The sequence below is a fragment of the Peromyscus eremicus genome, chromosome 10 (assembly GCF_949786415.1).
Source record: "Peromyscus eremicus chromosome 10, PerEre_H2_v1, whole genome shotgun sequence".
In the NCBI taxonomy this organism is placed as follows: Eukaryota; Metazoa; Chordata; class Mammalia; order Rodentia; family Cricetidae; genus Peromyscus; species Peromyscus eremicus.
Genome location: NC_081426.1, coordinates 24,545,097 through 24,568,693, shown reverse-complemented (window position 1 = coordinate 24,568,693; position 23,597 = coordinate 24,545,097). Strand labels below are relative to the sequence as shown.

General features: G+C 44.2%; 1 protein-coding gene across 1 annotated transcript in view; it reads right to left on the bottom strand.

The window, feature by feature from the left end:
• Positions 1-21,589, bottom strand: part of Znrf3 (zinc and ring finger 3) — a 166,353-nt gene extending 144,764 nt beyond the window's left edge. Inside the window, exon 1 of the mRNA XM_059275524.1 lies at positions 21,299-21,589. Within this exon, the coding sequence (XP_059131507.1) occupies positions 21,299-21,589 (291 nt within the window). The remainder of the gene's footprint in view (positions 1-21,298) is intronic.
• Between the last annotated feature and the right edge of the window lie 2,008 nt (positions 21,590-23,597).

Here is a 23,597-nt window from a genome sequence, read left to right as displayed (position 1 = left end):
CTGGTCATCTGCAGTCATGTGCACATACACATAAGTTAAAGTAATAAAAATAAATCTTTTTAAAAAAAAGAGAGAGTGGCAGTGGCGCACGCCTTTAATCCCAGCACTTGGGATGCAGAGGCAGGAGAATCTCTGTGAGTTCAAGGCCAGCCTGGTCTACAGAATGAGTTCTAGGACAGCCAAGGATACACGGAGAAACCCTGTCTCAAAAAAGACAAAACAAAAACAAAAACAGAAACAGAAACAGAGAGGGAGGGAGGGAGAGGGAGGAAGGGAGAGAGAGAGAGAGAGAGAGAGAGGGAGGGAGAGGGAGAGAGAGAGAAAGGAAGAAATGCAATCACCACTACCACACCAGCTCCAGTGAGTCCTGGTCTTCTTTTTACTCAAACACTGCTAGTTAGTGATGGCCACATATACAGATTTGCACAGTAGACAATACTATTTCAGAGTTTTTTTCTAGCTTTCCAACTTGACAGGAAAGTCATAGAAATGACCTTGAGTCTATTTTAGGGAGAAGCTTACAGAAATAATAGCAATTGTTTCCTATGAGTCTTATGGTCTAGATATGTTAAATATGTTATCAATCAACTGAACAGTGATTGTACACTGACATCTACTCTGGACCAAGCCCCATGTGCCCGAGTAAACAATTCTATCACGCAGCCATCCTTCACTGTGTGCAAAAGAGTCAAGGGAATACAGCACAGAGCCTATGTTTCAGCACTGTTAATGACTGAAACTGTGGAACCTTGCAGAGGAAAACAGCTACAGGCAGTAACTGAATCTCAACATGGTGCTGGAGAGAAAACCAAATCAAAGCAAAATCTTATCAACAAATCCCCATGGAGCCAGACCAGGAGAAAGCACGGATACCATCTGGGCACTATGGGGAACCAAACCATCACCACCTGCTCCCTTGATAGTACATTCTCAAGTACTCTAAGGTTCTTATAGAGAAGAGACCAGAAAAATTAAGGGAAATTAGATAAGATTAAATAGTTGAAGGATAGCACAGAGCCATAAAAGATAAACTGGAAATTAACTAGAGTGTATCAGTGCTATTTGGTACCTTAGGGTTTTATTTTTCAGGAAATCTTTTTTCAGGTATCAATTAATGTTTTAATTTTAGGTCCAATTCTCCTAAGAGGGGAAATGGAGGGGGTAGGGGGATGGGACACACAACCAGCTTGACAGGATAGTCCCACCTAGCATCATCTGGCTTCACTAAGGCACTCAAAAGCATCTGCTTAAAGAGAATGTAAAGCTCTTCATCAGTGGCTCTGTCCTGGGCCAAGCTGTAAATGACAGGCCTCCCAGCTGTAGCTGCCATGCTGTTTTCTAATGACAGGACTATGAACTCCTTCAAACAATGACAATTTGGTAGCATGAAATCACCAATGTATTCTTTCATTTAACCTTTTTAATTCTTTAGAGGTAGAAGCTAAATGACCCATGCTACTGATGAGAAAACAGTTCACAGAGGTTAGATGACCTGGCCAAGGTCATAACGGTCATACCACTGGCAGCGGCAAAGCTGACACTGTGGCTCTTACATGGCAAAAACCTGTCAGCTCTGAACTCTCAGAACATAACACACAGGAGATTTAGCCTCGAGACCCCGACCTCCTTTAAAATTTGTATAAGCCTAGCAAACCACCAGAGTATACACCTACCCAGAACTACCATGAAGTAAGGCTACAAACACAGTCTTGAGTTTCAGCTAGCTTCTCTAGTCACCAGCTGTATTAAATCTCACTGCCCTTTGGTGTCCTCATCCAAAATCACAGGGAGGAAACCTCATCACTCAGCATCCTCCTAAGGATCTGGTGACACAGTGTAAAGCCCAAGGACAGTGTCGAACAGAGCATCCATTCATTCAGACATTTCATCAACCACCTATGTGACCTTCAGTCCCACAAAGCTATGTAGTAGCAGGCAGAGCCAGCCGGGCTGGAGGGAAGTCATGAAGTATCCTGGCTTCTGTCTGTCTCAGCCAGGTAAGAAACAGGGGGCCAAGAGTTCAAAAACTTGGATTGTTTCACAAGCAGAATGTTTACCTGAGCCCAAGCTGACAGGCCACTGTCCTCTCTCTCTGCCACATGTTTTCATTGGTACAAAGTTTCTTTTTTTCTTAGTGGCTTAACAAATCTCTATGCTATAGCCTTGTTTATCCCATTCCTGAGATGGAAGTCTGATTCTCTAGTATTTTAGACAAGTCTAGTACAGCCACATGAAGCAAACCTACAATCAAGAGAGCATTATCTTCAAGGATCCATTTCAAGTCACAACTTCTGGAGGTCCAGACACCCCAGGCAGACAGAACAAGACATGGCCACTGGTCATCTTTCACATACACCACACAAGGCTCCACACCAGTCTGAATGCTTTCAGGTTGTCAGAAAACAGATTCCCAAGCCAAATCCGAAAAGAACTCTGCGTTTAGAAGGTCAAGGGACAAAGAGGAAAAAGTCAAGGGACAAACTGAAGTGCCTCAAGCAATCTCAAGTGGACAGTATGACACAGAGAGAGGGCCTTTACTGAAGAGGCAAGAAGAGCTGGCCTCCTGTGTGTTGATGCAGCCACCGTCTTCATCAAGGCTGCAAAGGAAGCAAAAATAAACCAGCAGGATAAAAAGAAAGCTGCTGCATGAGGAAGAATTTTGCTCCAGTTTTTAAAAAAAGATCGAGAGACAGAAGAAGAGAAAAAGAAAGCACATACTGAAATGATCTAAAGCTGCCTATAAATATTTGGGAACATCAAAGGCGGTCCTGTTAAATTAAAAATGCTGTCACACAGATAGGAACTAGCCTCTAGCACTGCCAGCTTCAACATGTGAGCCTGTGATCTGAGGAGTGAGGGCTCAGCTCCTCAAGAAATCTGATTCACTAAAGAAAAAAGTGAACAAGCAGTTGAGTTTTAATAAGGGCATTAAATACCTTAGGAATGAGCTAATTAGAGTTTAACTCTTTCAAGATTGTCAAAGCTCTTAAGAATGCTGTAAAGTAAGCTCCCTCCAGAATCTAGTTAAATTGCTCTCGAAACCTGCACCGTAAAGAAAGTATTAAAATGGCACCTTAGGACTTCAAAGCTGATAACTCCCAACAGGTCAGCTCAGACACGGCAGGCAGCGGCTATTTGGGAAGCTACAAGAGGGGGTAATCAAGAACTGTTTTCTGGGGTGAGGTAAGGTGTGACTGCATACTTGTTTAGAGCCAGTTTTTTTTTTTTTTTTCTAGTATAGATAGGACCAAACTCACTCTTTAATCCTAGGTATGTACCCTGTGAATTTCCCTTAATCCAACAGATTGTGGACAGATTCAGAGTGTCAGGTAGGAAGCCCTGTTGACATCACTCATTCACTCAGACAAACTAAACACAAAATTATAACTGATTCTCCCAGACACACTCAAGGTCACTAACAGAAGTCACCCAACCGTTTTCCTTGCACATAGCCTCAATCGAATCCCAAGAAGAAAAAAAAAAACAAAAACAAGTTCCCAGTCAATAAAGCTTCATCCTAACAGCAAACCCTTCCTTCGACCTTAAAACAATGAGTAACGTACAGTGAAGCATACCTCTAATCCCAGCACTTGGGAGTGGGGGCAAGAGGATCAATAGTTTGAGGTCATCCTCAGCTACAATCAGGGCCAGATTGAGCTACAAGAGACCCCTGTCTTAAAAATACATACACCCTTCAATGGGCATCTTTCCTAGTTTCAAGAATGTGAAAGGAGGTAGCCAATGATGAAAATCACCTTCTCCATTCAAGGACAGGAATGTTCAGCCTAGCCTTTGAGGGTGGGAGTGAGGGGGACAAAGGAGGGTAGATTTTAAAAGCCAACAATGCACTCCAATCATTTCCATTTTTAGAAAAAGCCAATATGTCTAATTTGAGGAGTTAAGATTAATAAAGTATTTGCTTTGGCAAACTTCATGCTGGATTAAACCAAGTGCTTAAGTCATTTGTGCCTGCCACATAATTAGGCCCACAGTTTGGACTCAATATACCACAGCTCTCACGTGCTATGAAGGACAGAATCAACACACACACACACACACACACACACACACACACACACACACACACACCCGCCGCCGCCACCCACTTTCCTTCAGAGCAGCCTTGACCAAATGCAGACCATGAGACTCAGGAAAAACCAACAAGGTGACCTAGAAGCACACAGGATGCATCACACTTCCTATCCTGTATGCGTGTATGCCAAGAGTGTGTGTTCACATCAGAGGGTGTATGTGGGTGAGAACGCATGAGAGTGAGTGTGAATTCGTGTGTGTATGTGTGTGTGTGTGTGGGGGGTGTTCATTCACAAGCAAGGGAACTGGATGCCTGGCCAATGTCTGACCTGGACAGAGCAGGGCTGAGTTAGCAATGCTGACGCAAAGCCCCTCCCAGGGCACAGAGCTAAGAAATCCTAGGGGTCCTAGAGCACAAGCAGCCTGAGCCTCTCACAGACTCCAAAACCACTCTAGGGAAGCCACAGCCTCTACACTAGAGGACAATGGGCAGAAGTGTAAGTAGAACGGTTCTGAGCTTGGGTTTTGTTGTTGCTTAAAAAAAAAAAAAAAAAAAAAAAAACCTAGTGAAATAAATCTGTCCTCTTAGTAACTGAAGAGGCTAAAAGAGGATTCTAAGTTCAAGACCAGCCTCAGCAACTTATCAAGATCTTATCACAAAATAAAAACTGGGAAAAGGGCTGGAGAATATAATAAGAGTTCAATGGTAGAACACTTGCCTAGAATGTGCAAGGCCAGAGGTTCAATCCCTAGTACCAAACAAAATACAAAAAACAAAAACAAAAACAAAAAGATTCCCAAAATCTGGTCACTCCTCAGTCAGTGCTATTATTTGGGCTTTTAGAGTCAAAATGATCAACCACTGGGAACCACAGCACAAAGGTAAGGTACATGTGGAGAATGTCTCAGAACTCTATCTGGTATTTTCATCCTCACTTGCCCTGACTCAACATCCACTGCATACTGTCAGTAACTCAGGTCTTCCTTGAGACAAATCTTGGAAGTATGAAGAAGTTGAGCTCCAGAGATGCAAAGCTCAGCTTCTACATGCTGTGGGACTTTTTCCTCTGGGCATCTTGATATCAAAGCAACTGTGATTATCACATGAGTTCACAAGGTTGGGCCCACCAGCATCGCTCATTAGAAAGAGCTATGAGGCTTGTAAGGCCCATAAGGGACAGGAGGCTGTGGGCCCATCCCTCCTCCAAAATAGAATAGCTCCAACACACGCACGGGCACACGCGCGCACACACACACAAAACAAACAAACAAACATAAACACTCTTCCTTGGTAGTATAGCTGCCTGCAAGTTGCTCATGCTCCTGAAAATAACCCTTTACTCATGCTCACTAAGTAGCTCTGATTAAACACATTGGCTCACCAAGCTAGAATGAGGATTGTCTCTTTAAGCCTGTTGTAGCCTTATGTGCAGATGGTAAATAGAAACAAACTCTCCAGAAAAAGTCATCACAGTAGTAACAGGTAGTGTAAGAATGCAGATCCAGGCAGTCTGGCCCCAGACAAGGCATTGAGGAGCCTCTCTCTTTTATCAAAAGAAACATAGAACTAAAGCACTCTACAAAGCTCACAACATGTTATGAGGAACCTGGCAAACACTGGTCCAACAGCGTGCTGATGATGTAGGTGTCCTTCTAAGTCCTCAGATACAGCTGGATAATTGGTCTAGTTACCAAGAACTAAAGAGAATTTATATACAAACCAGATTATAGTCCAAAAGTTAACTTGCAAGTGATTTATTAAGAATATGTATTTTTAGCTGGGCATGGTGGCACACACCTTTAATCCCAGCACCTAGGAGGCAGAGCCAGGTAGATCTGTGAGTTCCAGGACAGCCAGAGCTACACAGTGAGAGACCCTGTCTCAAAGAACCCAAATAATATATGTTCTCAAATTCTGAGGATCCCATGCACTAGTTAGCTCATGTTAAAAAAGTAGGCACAAAATGTTTCAAAAAGCAGACAAAGCAAGCAGATGTCAAGACTCTATATACTAAATCTGACACCCCCTTGGTGTCTGTTTCCTCACATTACACACATGGTTTTCTAGGAACTTCAGAAATCAGAAGGAGCAAACCAGACTGCAAAGAGGAAGTGTTGCAGAAGTGACAACAACTCACAGACAGGTACAACAACATCAGCCACGGGGAGAGGGGCATCTCAAGGGTGCCTAACTTGAGCACTGCACAACTCTAAGAGATGTTTTGCACATCTGTCCTCACCCTAAACCCATAATAGCTTCTTGTAATTTGCAGAGGCCCTTTGGGAAGGGTGTTTCATCCTAATAGAGAGTGTCAGAGTAGATTCTGTTACAGCAAGTGAAAAATTATGTGTGGCCAATCTAAGCAGTGATGAGACTTTAGGACCAAGGCCTCTCCAAGCCAAACTGCCTAGGTACCTTGACAGAGTGCAGCCTCCAGTGGCTGTCAGGCCTCTTGTAGAGAAGTGCTAGGACTGACATCAGCAAACCTCCTATCTACCTGCACTCTTGGATTCTATCTAGCTTCCTAGGCCTGATAGGACATGAAGTGCTATGCAGGGCACCATCTGCATTGCAGTTTATTTATCCCCAATCCTAGCTTTCCCTGCCAACAGCTGAGTGCAGGAAAACATAAGATCCCATATATAGCCAGGCCTGTTAGGAGAGGTCTGCAATCCCAGCTAATAGGCAGGCTGAAGCAGGAGGATCAACATGCAAGGTCAGCCTAGGTTACATAGTGAATTCCAGGCCAGGCCAGGCCAGGCCAGACTGAGATCCTAACTCAAAAAACAACAACAACAACAACAACAAAAGCATTCCAACTACCATTCCAAAGCCATGGTGGTTGCTGATACACAAGAACAGAGACCAAGAAAGCGTTCTGGGGCAGGAGGTAAAGGAAAAAAATGAGACTCAGGAGTCGTGGGTGTGGAGCTTTTCTACCCTTTCTCCTGTTCTGTTACTTCTCTCCCCAGTCAGTCATCACTAGGCTAGTGATACCAGAGGACAAAGTGTACCTTTTTTACCTCCGGAGGTAAAAAGAAGGTATTCATAATATCATCTGCACTTACCACAACAGGTAAAGACATATATTAAGAAGAAAGTCAATAGAGATCATTTCCAGATTTGCAAAAAGACAATTAAAACAAGTTTGCAAAAGAAAATTAATTTAATGCTGTCAAGTATGCAAAAAGAATTCCAGGGCTTTTCAGGACTGGAATGATGGCTCACCAGTTCAGAACACTGGTTGCTCTTCCAGAGGACCTGTGTTCAATTCCCAGCACTTACAAGATAGATCACAACCATCTGTAATTCCAGTTCCAGGAGATCTGACATTCTCTTCTGACCCCTAAGGACAACAGGCACACACACAATGCACAGACATACACACAGGCAAAACATTCAGACACATAAAAAAACTAATAATAATAATTGAATTGAGTTCTAGAGCTTTCTACATCTCTTTGAAAGGAATCACTTTACTTGAAATATCCAAAACTACTTTGTCTCCACACCATGAACTGTTTTAGAGTCTCCCCTTTCCAAAAAACAAGGTTGGCATGGCAACCAAGGCCAGTCACCATGGTCCCTAACCACATCCGCTGGGGTTTGGCTTGCTGAGACATGTGCCAACTCTGTTGTCTGTAGGGCACTCCTGGCCACAGTATATAGCAAGCTATAATCAAGTTTAAAAAAAAATAAAAAATAAAAAAACCTCACATTTGTATAGAATACAACTCAACATAAATATTCATTAAATGTAAAAACCTATGGTGATGCAATGTTGAGACTGCAAATTTAAACATAAGAATCAGAAAACAAAAACTACTACTGCCTCTGCAACCTGAAATCACCCACACTGCACATTCAAAACTACAAACCAGTCCATATGTATCCTAGACATTTAAATCTAATAATACCAAAATTTCAAAATCTTGTATTATCTGTTCATTTAGTAACTAGAACAAGGGTGGCATTTACTGATGGGCACTGGAACATAGATGGAGAAGACACATCACAGAAAAGCAGCCATAAAAATCCTCTAACACGTGTAAAATACAGCACACTATAGATTGTTTCTGGAATATTCCTGAAGATACTGATGTCCATGCAATCCATACTGTTCCATACAAAAGAGCAAGAGAAATCAAAAGAAAACCTTAGCATGCCAACAAGCACAATTAGGCAATAGTTTCATAATTTTCTGAATATTACATAGGCCCCATAGAGTAAAAACAATCAAACGGAGACATAAAACTCATACATAGTCTACAGACTTCCTTGGAAACACCACTATCATTCTCTGGTCAAGGCCCATGACAGCTTCCCAAGGGGCAAAAATATTTGAAGGAACATCCAATATACACCTAAAGACTCACATATAGCTACTACTAACGTGTATTCAAGAGCAGTTTCCCCAAAGCACCAGTCTTGTTTTTAAATTTAGTAAGTAAGTGACACTAAAATATCATACAAATTTAAAGAAAACACATCATTCAAGTCTAGAGTCAGGCTGAGATGCTTGCTTCTTCAACATGCTCACAACACATGCCCAGACTGGGAGGAGGAAGAGGGTGTCAAAAGACAGCACAGCAAGGTGGGAGTTTTATTTGGTTGGATGATAATCGGTTGTTTTTTGTTTGTTGGTTGGCTGGTTTTGACACAGGCTAGCCTCAATTAATGATCCTTTCCTTCAACCTCCTTCATGGTAAGGATCACAGTATGCCACCATGCCCAGTAAGGTGAAATTATTTTAAGAGTCTGGTCTACCCTAACTATTTGGAATAACCTGGGACACACCCATGTATAAAAACTGCTTATGAACAGTTGCTACAGAGACAGTTCTCTGTCACAGGTTGTCTTTTCCTAAACTAACACTCCCTCTATGCTATTCCAAAATAATAGATCTAGAAGCATTTCAGTTCAGTAACTACCTTAAAGTTATTATACATGCAAAGCACTAGAGGGATGGAATGTTCTAGCTCAAAGGCCATGCTGGTGGAGCTAGAAAGCACTTGATGGGAAGGACTAGATGTTCTGGTTCAGACGGGAGCTGGAAGAGGGTAAAAAGACTCGAAGGAGGCAAGACAGGGAGCAGGAATGCTGATACACAGAAATGTTCTCAGCAAGAGGGCAATGGAAAGGAAAGCACAGGTGAAGAAAGCCCAGGACCCATTCTTCAGAGAACAAAGATTCTGACCAAGGGCTGGTGTGATCAGAAGTTACTGCAGTAAGTGAAATGTGGTGGGAAAGGGAAACTAAGAGCAGGAGGAGACTTAGACATCATAGAGCAAGAAGAAGTAAGGTCAGAGCTGGAGAGATGGCTTCCCAGTTCAGAGATGCACTGCTCTTTAGGAGGACCTTTGCTCAGTTCCCAGCACCCATCTCAGGCAGCTCACTGGCTCCAGGGCACTTGCCTCATATCCGCCTCCACAGGCATCTGCATTCATATGCACACACAAATAAATACACATAATTAGAAGGAGTAAAAGCATTATCTTTAAAAGAAGGAAAAGTAAGGTCAGGACCAAATATCCTGAGGACACCTTTTGCAGTGACTTAATCCCTAGCTAACTTGATTTACACTTTGAAAATTTTGCTAATCAAGCTTGCAAAATTCTTTTCAAGCCATTAGCTGCCTGCTCACCATCTACTCCAAGACTGAGGTACTTTGTGAGGTACTTTGTGAAAAGATGCCAAGTTTCTGGGTACCCAGTGATAGTCCAAAGGGGGGGGGGTTCCATAAAGCTGTTAAATACACAATGTCAAATGCATTTAAAGAAAAACACACATTAGGTACAAAGAAAAGTATTTTGTGTCAAGCATAGACAAGCTTTGGCACCCAAGACCCCCTAAATGGTAGAATGCCTTCTGAAGCAGAATTCACTCCCAGAAGAGAAGAAAAATAAAGACAAGTCAAAGTGCACTAGGGACTCTAAAGCTCCAGGCTCATTAGAGATTTCCTGGAACTGGACCAAAGTGGAATACTGTTCTAAAAGACCACTGTAAGGGAGCACCAAGCGCAGCCTCTCTTGGACCCTTGCTCATAGCTCCCTTATGCTAAAGGAGAAATAAGTCATGAAATTTACAACACAACATCCAGCTCATTTCTTGTAAATAAAAGAAAGCAAGACCTCATGGTGACTCATGCCTCTGATTCCAATACTTGAGAGACTGAAGCAGGAGGATTGCCTTGTTTGAGGCCAGCCTGGGCTACATTATAAATTCCAAGGTAGCCTGGGTTAGAGAGTAAGACCTAAACTCAAAAAATATAAAAACAAGGGTTGGAGAGTTGGTTCAGCAGTTAGAATCACTTGCTCTTACAGAGGACCTGGGTTCAATTCCTAGAACCCATATAGTAGCTGACAGTCATCTACATTAGTCCCAGGGGGAACCTAACACTTTCTTCTGACCTCGGAAGACACCAGGCACCCACATATATACAGGGTTAGGGATTTAGCTCAGTGGTAGAGTGCCTGCCTAACAAGCACAAAGCCCTGGGTTCAGTCCTCAGCTCCGGAAATAAATGAATGAATGAATAAATAAATAAATAAATAAATAGATTTAGCAGGGGCTGGGGGAGAAGATTCTTACAAACACACAGGCCAAATGGCTCCAAGACTTTGGCCTCACAGAACTCCAAAAGTGGGCTTAGAATTTAGCTTAATGCTGGCGCTAAAGTCCTAGGTTCAATCCTCAGTATGGGAAGGAAAGAAAAAAGGGGAGGGAGGAAAGGAAAGGTAGAGGAGATAGGGAGAGGAAGAAAGACAATCCAAAACAAACGGTGGGCATCCTATAATCCCAGTTCTTGGGAGGGAGAGGCAAGATCAGGAATTCAAAGTCCTCCTCTGTTACATAGCAAGTCCCAATTAAAGGCCAGCCTAGGTTACATAAAACTATCTCAAAGGAAAAAAGAGCAAAAGAGAAGAAGGGTGGAGAGAAAAGAAAAAAAGCCCACTCAAAGAAGCTTTTGTGACTGGTGAGGCAACATCTAGAATACCAGCACTAGGGAGGCTTAGATAGGAGGCTCATGAGTTTGAGGCCAGCCTTGACTATGGGGTAATAGGAAGTGGTCTGAATTAAAAACAAAAATACTTAGGTCACATTAGAGCCAGTCAGTGTGGCCTTCTCCAAGAACCTAGTGTGAGGTTCCTGGGGTCCAGTGATGGACATCTAACATACAGGATGTTTGAGAAAGCATACCTTTAGAGTTCAAGTCTAGAGCTTTCAGAAATAGAAAGGGTTACAAAGTCCATCGCAGGCTGGGCAACATCATAGGGATTTATGAACTGGAGGGTTCCTGCCCCAATCAAAGAGCTAGCTACTCTACTCTCGGACTGTGACCTGGTGTTGCCAGAAGTTTCCATTTCTCAGTAAGAGCTGGTCTACATGTACAATTTGTAGACATTTCAGAGGAACCACTTTTCTAGAAGCTTTCAGCCCACAAATCTGCCTTGCAGATGCACCCGAGGGTCTGTCTGATGCTTAGCTCTATCTGCTCACAATAACTGACAGTGTCACTTAGAACTCGAGGCCAGATGAGTTTGGCCTTCCTTAAACCCAGGCTGTTCATAAGCAGAGAGCTACTCAGTGATAAACAGGCCTAAAAGACAACATCCAAGGCAACAGCACCAGCACCACCACCAAGCTGCCGCATCTTGTGGCATTCTCGGCAGTCTCCGGACATTCAAGCTCAGCCAACTTGGAGTGGACAGCCACCTTGTCCCTGCTGCTCCAGAATCAAGCTCACAGACACCTACAGGGAAGGTACTCAGATGCTACCAACAGCACATCTCTATGCAGAATTAGCTATCATTCCACATCTCTATGCAGAATTAGCTATCATTCAGAACTCCGACAGAGAAAAGAACCAGTATTTGCTATTTACTAAATGACAGGAATATACAGATTTCCACCTTACCAAGTTCTGGTTTATTTATACTACTTTCTAAAGAAACAGATATGTACCACAAGGTACCCATTCTCCATTCATGCTGACTGTTTTAGTATAAACTAAAACAAGCCTTCTGCAGAGCAATCTGACAATGCCTTCGAGAACCTTGAACATGTTCCTACTTAGCCACTCTAAAAGATGCTGTGGGATGTTCTGTATGGCAAATGTGTTGCTAATTAGTCAATAAATAAAACACTGATTGGCCATTGGCTAGGCAGGAAGTGTAGGCAGGACAAGGAGGAGAATAAAGCTGGGAAGTGGAAGGCTGAGTCAGAGAGACACTGCCAGCCACCACGATGAGAAACAGCATATGAAGATGCTGGTAAGCCACAAGCCATGTGGCAAGGTATAGATTTATAGAAATGGATTAATTTAAGCTGTAAGAACAGTTATCAAGAAGCCTGCCATGGCCATACAGTTTGTAAGCAATATAAGTCTCTGTGTTTACTTGGTCGGGTCTGAGTGGCTGTGGGACTGGCAGGTGAGGGAGATTTGTCCTGACTGTGGGCCAGACAGGAAAGCTCCAGCTACAAAAAGATGTCCCTGATAGTCCAAGCTGTAACATCAGAAAAAAATAACCTGTGACACGGTCTCTGTAAATGTCTCAGAATATTTAACAATTAAACACTCAAAGTAGACAAAGGGTTATCACCACTAGGTTTTCCCAATTTTCTTTAAAATCACTATCAGTTCATGGGGAAAACACAAAGGCTAACAGAGTGATATGTATATAATAAGCTTTTCTTTTTCATAATTTTCTGTATTCCCCAAGTATTTTATAATAAAATTGTATTTTCTGTGTGTGTGTGATATGTACTTACATGTGTTCTTATATCTGTGTAAGTATATGGAGGCCAAAGGTCAACGTTGGTATAGTGTCTTCCTCAGTTACTCTCCATTTTCTCTGAGACAGGGTTTCATCAATATATCTAGGGTTAGCCTGTGAGCTCCAGGGATCTGCCTGTCTCTCTTTGCCAGCACTGGAATTATAGACAAATACTGCTGCACCCAGCTTATCATGTGTGTGCTAGGGATCCAAACTCAGGTCCTCATGCTTGCATAACATACACTTTACCAACTAAGTCATCTCCCCAGCCTCGTTAAAAAAAAAAAAAAAAAGTGTTTTAATCAGATCTTACAGCATCTTACATGTGCTTAAAATTCAGTCTTTACTCTTCCAGTTTCGAAATGCAGCAGCCCTCAGGCGGTGAGAAGTTCCCATTCCAACATTTTCTCATCAAACTTCTAGTATCATCAAAGTTTACTTTCACCAAGTCAACTCTCACATTCAGTTTCTAAATAACCATATCACCCTGGCTGCTGAACAGAGAAAGGAATTAGTATCAACTCTTACAACACATCTTAAGGAGTAATAAAAATAAAAGGCTCTCCTTTGAACCACAATGGGCCAGCTGACCTTATTCTTTTCACACTATCGTAAGTCAACAGAGCTGCTAAAAGTAAGATTTTAAAACATCTAGTTCAGCCTACAAGTGTAACAAAGAACCTCCACTCTGCCTCCTGCCTTTCTGTTTGACAGGTACAAAGGCACGTCTCCACAAAAAGTTTATCAGCTTTAACCTCAAAGATAGGTAAAAAAAATTAGTTGGAAAAGGCGAGATTGCTCAAATTCACATACTATGCTATGACATACAATGGTTTGCCCAGCCCAAACTCAGCACCAGGGCCAAATTCCCTCTCCCGGGGTCCCACAGTATCCTATAGACAGGACATGTTCCAGGGTAAAGGAGCGCTGTCTGCTTGCTGTCTTGTCCCCACACTAGGCTGCCTGCAGACAGAAGCAAAGCATTATTCACGTTCCCTGCCATGCCCTATCCAGGATCTGGTGGACACAGGGCACCACTGAGTGTGTGCCAATGGAAAGAGGGGGACAGTCCAGTTTCAGTTTTTGGTTTTTGTTTTTTTTTATAATTTTTTTTTTAACGTGCATTGGTTTTTTTGCCTTCATGTATGTCTGTGCGAGGGTGTTGGATCCCCTGGAACTAGAGTTACAGACAGTTGTGAGTCACCATGTGGGTGCTGGGAAGTAAACCCAGGTCCTCTGGAAGAGCAGCTAGTTCTCTTAACTGCTGAGCCATCTCTCCAGCCCCACAGCTTCAGGTTCTTACAGTCTTTAAGTTAACAAGGAATATGCAGCTTGTGCAAAGAAAAAAGGCAATGTACATGGGACATAATCTCTCTGAAGAAAGTGGTACAGACTCCTGAATGTCTCTGAAAAGTCAGCCACAGGAAGGAGGTGTGTCTCACACCAGAAATCTCTCTAAAGGCCAGGCTGCTTCAGCCATTCCAACTTTGCCAACAGCCCAAAACAGCACAAGTGCCATCAAGTGATAGCTAGATAGTTCCAGTCACTGTCTTTGTAAACTTGGCATGCTGGCTCTAAGAAAAAAACAAACTGAAATGAGCCTGTGATTGTGGGAGCTGGGAGGAATGACAAGAAAGAAAGAAATTTCTAGTAGTGTAAGGAATTCACTAAGTTGAAATTACATACTCATTTCTCAGTCAATGGCTCTGGGTTTAAACCCAAATCTGAATTCCAACACCAGTTCATATAACCTTATCACAAAAAAGTGCCATGTGAGGCAACCTCAGACAAAAAATATCTCAGCATCAGAAAGATCAGTTTGAATCTGATCTGCTACAGATCTGCTTAGTAACTGTCACAGGTGACTTTACGACTTTGTTCCTGGCTTCCTAACCTAAAAATGGCCATCAAGTTTGTTAAATTAAAACAAAGCACTGTGCCTACGGCCCTACATGACAAGCATTTGAACATTAGATTTTTTTGTTCTGGCTTGGTTTTTTGTTGTTGTCTTTTGAATGTCTCACTATGCTACACAGGCTAGCCTGGGACTCCCGGCTCATCTGATCCTCGTGCTTCGGCCTCCTATGTATCTGGAATTGAAGATGTTTACCATCCACAGCCACAGTGCCCACCTTTATTAGCAGCTTCTGTAGGTGTGTATGCAAGTACCTTCTTCAGCTGCTCTCTACCTTCTTTTCAGAACCTAAAGCTTGTTGATTCAGTTCAACTGGCTGACCAGCAACCCAAAAGGATTCACTTGCCTCTACTTTTCCAGCACTGAGAGTACAGGCATGCACCACCTGCCTAGCTTTTCCCTGGGTGCTGGGGATCTGAACTCAGGTCCTCAAGCTTACACTGCAAGTACTTTACCCACTGAGCCATCTCCCCGCTCCCTGATAGCTACTTTTGTTAGTCTGTCTTCCGAAACAGGGTTTCTCTGTATAGCCCTGGCTGTCCAGGAACTCGCTCTGTAGACCAGGCTGGCCTCAAACTCACAGAGATTGGCCTGCCTCTGCCTCCCCAGTGCTGGGATTAAAGGTGTGTTTAATGAATAAAGGTGCTTGCTGTCATCCCCGATAGCTACTTTTAAAAGCTCTGACAGAGAATACTGAAAGACTCTAAATTAATTAGAAGAAAAGCAGCCACTTATACTCAATACATAACTCAAGAATGCCTGGCTTTCCTTAGTTGAATCATAAGCCATACTTTTGCACCCACTCGAGACACTGCCCAACTGCACCAGGATGAACAGAGAGGCTCCAAGCCTGGGAGGTGGAGGAATTAAATGTTAATCATAGCTGTCCCTACCCTTACCACATGGCCCAAAACATGGCACTCTACCTTTCTAGCCTTGCATTAAGTCTGCTGCATTAAAGTATTAAATCTGGTAGTTTGCTTTCTTCCATTGCTAGGAATGAAACCCAGGGCCCTTGCACAAGTACTCTATATCACCAAGCTATGTCTCAGCACACACATTTGGTTCTTTTGACTATGAAGATTAATTTAAAAATAATTTTCCTGTGAATTACAAATCCACATTCTCCAGACTGAGAAACCACCACAAGCCAGGCTCTTTTTGTTTTGGTTTGGGGTTTTTTTTTTGTTTTTTTTTTTTTGTTTGTTTGTTTTGGTTTTTTCGAGACAGGGTTTCTCTGTGTAGCTTTGTGCCTTTCCTGGAACTCGCTTTGGAGACCAGGCTGGCCTTGAACTCAGAGATCCGCCTGCCTCTGCCTCCCGAGTGCTGGGATTAAAGGCGTGCGCCACCACTGCCTACAAGCCAGGCTCTTAATAACACAGATTGTGAATAACAGATCTTCATAGTTCCTCCCACTGCCTCTAGGGCTTTAAACACCATTCCATCTGTAGCACCTGTTCCACATAAGGGATTTCTCAATGCTCAGTGTTCTACCAGGAAGGACATCTTCAGACCTTGTATAATACTGGATACCATGTTCCAGAATACAAATACCCTAGAAAAGGACAACTGATAGTATAACAACAATGGGAGGATCAACAAATAGACCTAGCTCCCTGAGCTAGTTAATGTCCTCCAGAAGGCAGGGGCTGCTCTTGCAGCCTTCCAACACCAGCGGCTGTTGCACTTCACTGTGTAATGAAAGGTAGAAGGAAACATGTAACCCTTTACCATCGCAAATCTTTCATTTCCATCTCTTCTTGCACTTCATCTAAATGTAGAAAATTCCTTGAGCGGTTGGTTGCTTTTTTATCTCTCCCAAGGATGATACAGAACTAGCAGGAGATAGATGCACAAATTCAGTTGAGCAGTTCAGATGTCTATGGGCATGAGGGTTTAATTCTGTGCAAAAACCCAGTTGGGAGGACTACCACTTATCCGTGTACAAGCCTATCTCCGAGGACTGCAGCACTGCAGTGTTGTTCTGAAAAGGACAGGGTTTTGATAGACACATAAATATGCTCAATGGAGGGTTACAAAGCTGCAGGCTTCCCTCCAACTCCTGCCAGCCTGAGTGACCTATTATTACCTCACTCCACTTAAAAAAAAAAAAAAAAAATTTAATGGAAGGGCATGTGTGCCACCAAGTCTAGGCAGGGGTGACAAGACAACTTTCAGGAGTCGTTCTCTTCTACCATGTGGGTTTTGAGGATCAAATTTAGGTCCTCAGCTTGACAGCAAGCACCTTTATTCATTGAGCTATCTATCTCTCAGGCCCTCCACTCAATTCTTTGTGTTGTACTAGTCAAAGACAAGTACTAGACCGGAGCTTCTCTTTTCCTCTTGGGGGGCTATCAGGAAAATGAACACATCCATTCACAAGAATGTGTGCATAATTTCAGGGGGTCACAGGCCTGAAAGAACTCCAATAGCAAATTATGGGAAATTAGGTTTTCATTAAATGTCAAAATCCTCATAAACCCAGTTTTAGTTACTTGACAAGAACAAGAACAGGCCATGGTTTCAATTCAGGTTATCATTTGCTAGCTGTCAGGTTGGAGAAACAAATTTGCCTCTCTTAGCCTCAGTTTTTTCCTCTAAAAAACCGACTAAACAATAGTATCTCATTCTGTATGAATGGAAAGATAAAATAAAACAAGCAAAATGTGCTTGGCACAGTCCTCTGCACACACAAAATAAGACTCACCAATGGAGTTAAGGCTGCTTCCTCCACACTCCCATTCCCAGTCAGAATAACTGGCAATTCCCATGAGATCTCAGGGTATAAAACCAGAGAAGAGATCGTAGGAATTTACTAAACCCGCCCCCCAACAATGAAATGCTTGCTTTTAACCTATAAAGGACCATCTGACAAAATGGTCGGCAGGCCCTTTCTGTGTAAATCCAAGTCAGCTGTCAGCATGCAATTGTTCTATTAGGCCAAGTCAATTTTTGGAGGCAGGCCTATTAAGTTAACTTCAAATGGAGATGAAAAGAAAGTGCTTGATCAAATGCTGAACTGTAAAAACACACTGACAGGGAAACAAGGCAGAGGAATTAGCCTCCTACAATTATTCCCTGTGATACCTTTAGTTACCCAGACTATCTAATCACCGCACAGCTCTCCTTTCACTCCTAACAGCTAAAAGAACTCCTTAGTTCTTCATGTTCTTCAATTCAAGTCCATCAGACATTTAACCTGGGATCCAGAGTAACTGATTTTAAAGTTGCACAGAACCAATCATTCTAATTCCTTCTACAAATGAATTCCTTGATATTTTTAATATTTGACCTCAATGGGAGAAATAGGCATTTCCACTTTAAAACAATCTTTCATTTCTAGCAGTGCAAATTTTCATGCTTGTTTAGCCAATCCACATACCCACTAGCCAGTGTTTAATCATGCCCCTTATTTAACAACACCAACCATGTGGGGCTGCACAGCCATATTTAAAAGTTTCAGATAATTTCATTAACAGCAACACATTGGTTTAAAGATGAAATATGTACTAGTATGTCTAAAAACTCTTTAAAGGTCCACACTTCAGAAGTACAGTTAATGTGTAATTCTTCTAGCACTCAGCTGTATGACTGATCTGCTTAGACACAAACAGGCTATAATCTGCAAGATAATAAAAGCAATTAATTTCACACTCAAATATATTCACAATGTTCACAGCTGGAGATAACAAAATAGAAAAAAAAAAATCAAACACACATAAACAACCCTGTCTCCATACACACTAAACTAATGACCTTGGGATAGTTATTTATGCCTAATACATTCATCCCAAGGTCTGAATTACTAACTCCACTCCTACACAAGCACATATATCCAGGCTTCCTCCTACCCTAACTCATGCAAAAGACTGAACAGGAATTCTAACTAGAAGTCCCTGGGATGGCCAGGCTATGACAAGGTATCTATTGTGTATACACATACACACACACACACACTCACTCACTCACTCACTCACACACTTTCACTGGCAAATAACAGAAAAAAAATCAGTACTACAAAACATTTCTTATCTTAGCATTTTTAAAGAGGAGGAACTTTCAAACAGCTTTTCCCCCCTTCTTAATTAAGAACAATATTGCTAGAGAACCACACGGGAAATAATAAAAGCAATACTTCCATGCATTGAAATAAGCGAAGACCATGAAACGTTAAAGGGCAAATCGTGAAGTGTTTTGGGTAGTACAACAAAAGGTGTTTTTCAGAAGTTCAATGAGTACTTAGGAAAACACGATGAATCTGAAATTAAACACTGCCTTCGCTTCTTCTATGCTCTTACTACACACACTCTTGTTACATTCCCTCTCAGCAGTCCTAAAGCATTGACTTTCCTTACAAAACTTATTTCAGGGCTGGTAGGCAGGAGCCACAAAAGTTCCTTCAGTCTGGCAGCATTCACAGAATAAAAGCATGCCAGTCTGTGTAAACACACACAGCTCTGAAAGCCACACTGCGCTCATCTGTAGACATAGAGTTCAACACATTGATGACCACAATGAAGTTATTAAAGCTATAGAGTGCACCAAGTACTAACTATTCAGAGAACTCAGATAAGCCCATCAATATTACTGCAGTTATAAGGGAATTAAGGGCACCATCAGTGATTACTTAACAGGTAAACTTATTAAATACCATTTAAGCCATTTTTCCCCTTAGCAATTGTTGACTTAATTTGGAAGGGAGGTGCTAGTCTAACAGACTACAAAAGAGTTAGATAAGCACTTCAAAAAACTTCAAGAGATCAGAGTCCTGCCAAATTCACACATTATCTCTCTACTAGGCAGGATAAAATAGTTACAAATGGTGTGTTTAAATGGCTAATTTTGTATTATATGGTGAACCCAAGAATATCTGCAAAGCACAGCACTGTGTATAATGGATAGCTCGCTAGACAAAATGCCATGGTGAATGGCTCAAGTTTAAACACTGCAGATAAAAATCTGAAACTTCAAAAGTCTCCTTCAAAAAGTGAAGTGCCACGTTAAAACATTCTCCCCCCCTCAGCTGCCACCTCCCCCCAGGCTGTAAATCAAACATTTCTAAAGCCACCAGGGCACAGTGAAAGCCTCAAAGACAAGGAGTAGCAAGAAGCTGGATTTAAGATTCAGACTATTCTTAAAGCCTGCAATAGAAATGTTTAGGAATCTTCAGCAAAGCATCCTCTATAAAGCTTGTATGTTAATGACAGTAACAACAACATTATAAGGAAAAAAGAAGTCCCGGCACATTTAGCAACATCTGTAGTCACAGAAATTGGTCAGACGTGTTTCGCTTTCTATAGATGGGAATAAGAGACCGTAGAACAATGCTTTTTAATTACAGGCATAGGGACCTCCTCTAGCTTTGGAAGGACACACCTTTAAGGAGCCACACTGTACTGGCTTATGGCCTATCAACTCAGAGCTCTGAAGGTGCACCCGGGAGGGGCAAGGGAAGATGCTGGTCTACACTCAGAGCTGCTATGAAGTCATTCCACACAGTCCCTTTTCTCTTCATAATTCACCCAAGAGCAACGCACCAAAGATCCAAACTATAGGCCGTAGTAACAGCACCAAAAAAATTAAAAGAAAAGCCAACTGTTTCAAATCACCCCCACCAGAGGTGCGCCTGCTAACAGCCACAAGTGCGCTGGCCCTAGAAAACAAGTTGATAAAAATCATGGTCCAGGAAGCGGGAAATCTATGCAGCTCTCCATCCGCAGAGGCTTCAGTTCAGAGTTCCTCCTCAAAGACTGGGGACAGATTAAAGCTCTCCATAGCCAGCTTCCTTTGGAACTCAGACCTCTTTCATTTGGAGCAAGGTGGAGGAGGCCCTGTCAGTGAGTGACTCTGGCTCCGGTTTGCAGGCCTCTTCGGTATTAGTCCTTGACCCAGGGGCGAGCCTGCGGTCTCTCTCATCCCCTGTAATCTGAGGCACGCAGTGAAGGCTGCCTTCCACCAACACTATAGTTCCCCCAATTCCCATTCGTCAGCCAACTCCGCCTGCTCCCCTTCCTGCTGATGCCTGTCCAGAGCCCTGCCAAAAGAGTCAGTGTCCAGGTGAGGCCGGCGGTAGATTCCAGCGAAAATAAAAAACAAACAAAAACAACAACAAAACCGAGGATGTGCACCCCGGCAACCTGGCCCCTCCGAAAACAGAGCAAGCATGGATAGAAAGCAAAGCCTGCGACCTTTAAGAAGCCGCTCCATCCTTCAACTCTCGCCTTTGCAAAGTTGGCATTCAACAGGTAGTTGCCGGGACTTTCACCTGAAGGAGAAAAGCGTCCCGCCAACTCAAGAGTTGCCGCCCCGGCGCCCATGCCCAGCCCAGAGTCCCCACCCCCACCCCGGCGTGCTGCACCCACCGGAGGCCGAGCCCCCACGTGCGCTCGCCCCAGCCGCCGTGCCCCGGAGGCCACGTCCCGCCTGCCCGCTCGCCCGCCTGCCCGCCCGGGAGGGATGCCGCCGGGCTCCGCGCCTCCCCCCGCCCGCCCGCCCGCTAGCCCGCGGCGGGGTCGGCGGGCGCAGCCCCCGGAGCCATCTTGTGGCGGCGGAGTACGGGGCCCGGGCGGCTACCTGCACGATCTCGCCCTCGGCGCTGAGCATGGCCCCGGCCCGCGAGAAGCGGCCCGTGAGGCCGGTGGTGTGGGTGGTGTAGTCGCCGCTCGGGCTCGACTCGAACAGCACCACCTCCACGAACGCCGTCTCCTTGGCCCGCGCCGCGCCGGGCCCCGCGGCCGCCAGCAGCAGCCCGAGAAGCAGGGGCAGCGGCGGCGGCGGCGGCAAGCGACGACCGCGGGGGCCGCGGCGGAGGCGGCGGCGGCGGCGGCCCGGGGCCCCTGGGCGCCCGCCCGAGCGTGGCCTCATGGTCCTGCGGCGGGAGGGCGCGGAGGGCGGGCGCGGCCGGGCATAGTCGCGGGCCGGCGGAGGACCGAGCGCGGGCGGTCGCCTCACAGCACCATCGCGGCGGCGGCGGCTTTGTGGGTCGCAGGCTCCGCTCCGCTCCCCGGGCCGTCGCGCCGCGGCCCTTTCATCTGCTCCACGTGAGGGGTTATCCCCGCCCCCGCAGCGTCGTGACCCGCTCTCCCCTCCCTCCCCGCGCTCGGCCGCGGCCACCTCTGAGGGGAGCCGGTAGGCGGGGCGGGCGCGCCTGCGGCGAGAGGCGGGGCCCCGGGGCCTCGCCCGCCCCGCCCCATCGACTGAGTCCCTCCCCGACTCACTGCCTGAGCCACGCCCCTCCGCCCTTGCTCCGCCCAGGCCGTCTTTTCGGTCACGCCCCTTCCTCCTCGCTCCGCCCCCTCATCTGTGCTCCGCCCTCCGCGGCGGACATTTCTCTTGGCAGTTGCTGAAATGACGGGAGAATAAGGACCTCAACCTGTTCCCGGGCTATTCGCCTGCTCGGCGCGTCCTGCTCCGGTGCGGGAGTTAGAGCCATTGGGGTGTGGAAGGATGCTTCATCCACAGTTCCGGCGCTGCGAGCCACCCGCACTCGGTGCTCGTCTCCACCACCTCCATGGAACGTGAAAGGCCCGGGCGGTCTGGGCGGTTTACAACCCGCCGGGACCTGTCCAGTTCTTGCGTGGGTGTCGCTTAGACAGTTACCTTCAACTAAAGGAGTGAGGACAGGTGGCAGAGAACTTGAAGAAGTTATCTGGATTCTAATGGAGTTCATCTTTCTGCAGCCCTGGAGACGATTCCTTACAACCCCTTCAAAAGAAGTTCTGAAGTGTTTGAATCTCACCATGTGCAGAAGGACGGAAGAGTCCAATACGCTTAATGCACAGGCTGCTGGCTGCCAAACATACCAAAGCCACGTGCTCCGATCCCAGACGTTCCTAGTCACCCAGAAGATAAACTTTTAATTCTCTTCCCCTTTTTGGAACAGGCTTTTTCCTTCCTCAGCAAGTACATGAGAATCAAAACCCTCCTTTAAAAGCCACATTCAATTTCTGCTTCCTCAGTCCATCTTCCCTCCCTGACCTGAATGGCTTTGTTTAAATATCTGCAAATATTTGGTTAGGGTGATCTGCTTCTACTTGCTACCACACCCAAAATATTAAGACAAAAAGAAAAGTCACTGAGAGTTTCCTTGAGTAATCAACTCAACGAGGTTACAGTTTAAACTGAAAAGGAATGTTTTGCCAAAATGTGGAATAGAAAACACAATTGAAAAGAAATTCACAGAACTGTGTTACTATATCTGGACCACCCAAAGCTTTGGCACAGAAGGCACCTGACAAAGCAAGAGAGTTGTTAGTTTCCCCAAGCCAAGTTTAATCAGTGCACGTGAGCATTGTCAGTTCCAAGGATTCTGACTTCACCCACCAAGGCACAACCCAGGCTTTAAGAGGAGGACAATTACTACAGCCCATGCATGGCATCGTAATACTTAAAAGTGTGAGGTCATCATCAACTGATGAAAATGAATGAGCAAATCCATACAATGGAATCTTATTTTTTTTTTAACATGGTAAAGTTTCAATCTTCAATTGCATTTTGAATGACAAAATTAGGGCTACAATGGGACCTTACCAAGAAACAAAATACAGAATATTGAATGAATGAAACACAAAACTATACTAAGTGGAGCATATAGTGTTTGATCTGTATGAAATGCCAAGAATCGAGAGAGAGGGAAAGGTGAGTGGTTGCCAGATGCTGAGCTGGAAGTAGGGTTAGGTAGTGTGCCTACTGTTAATGGATTTCTCTTAAGGATAATGAAAATATTCTGGAATTAGATAATGATAATGATTATATTCTTTGTAAATAATGGAAACCCACCAAATTGTACCTTTACACAGGGTGAATTTTATAGTGTATGAATTACATCTCAATTCAGCTGTTAAAATTTAATTAAGCCTTTGCGTGCTTGATG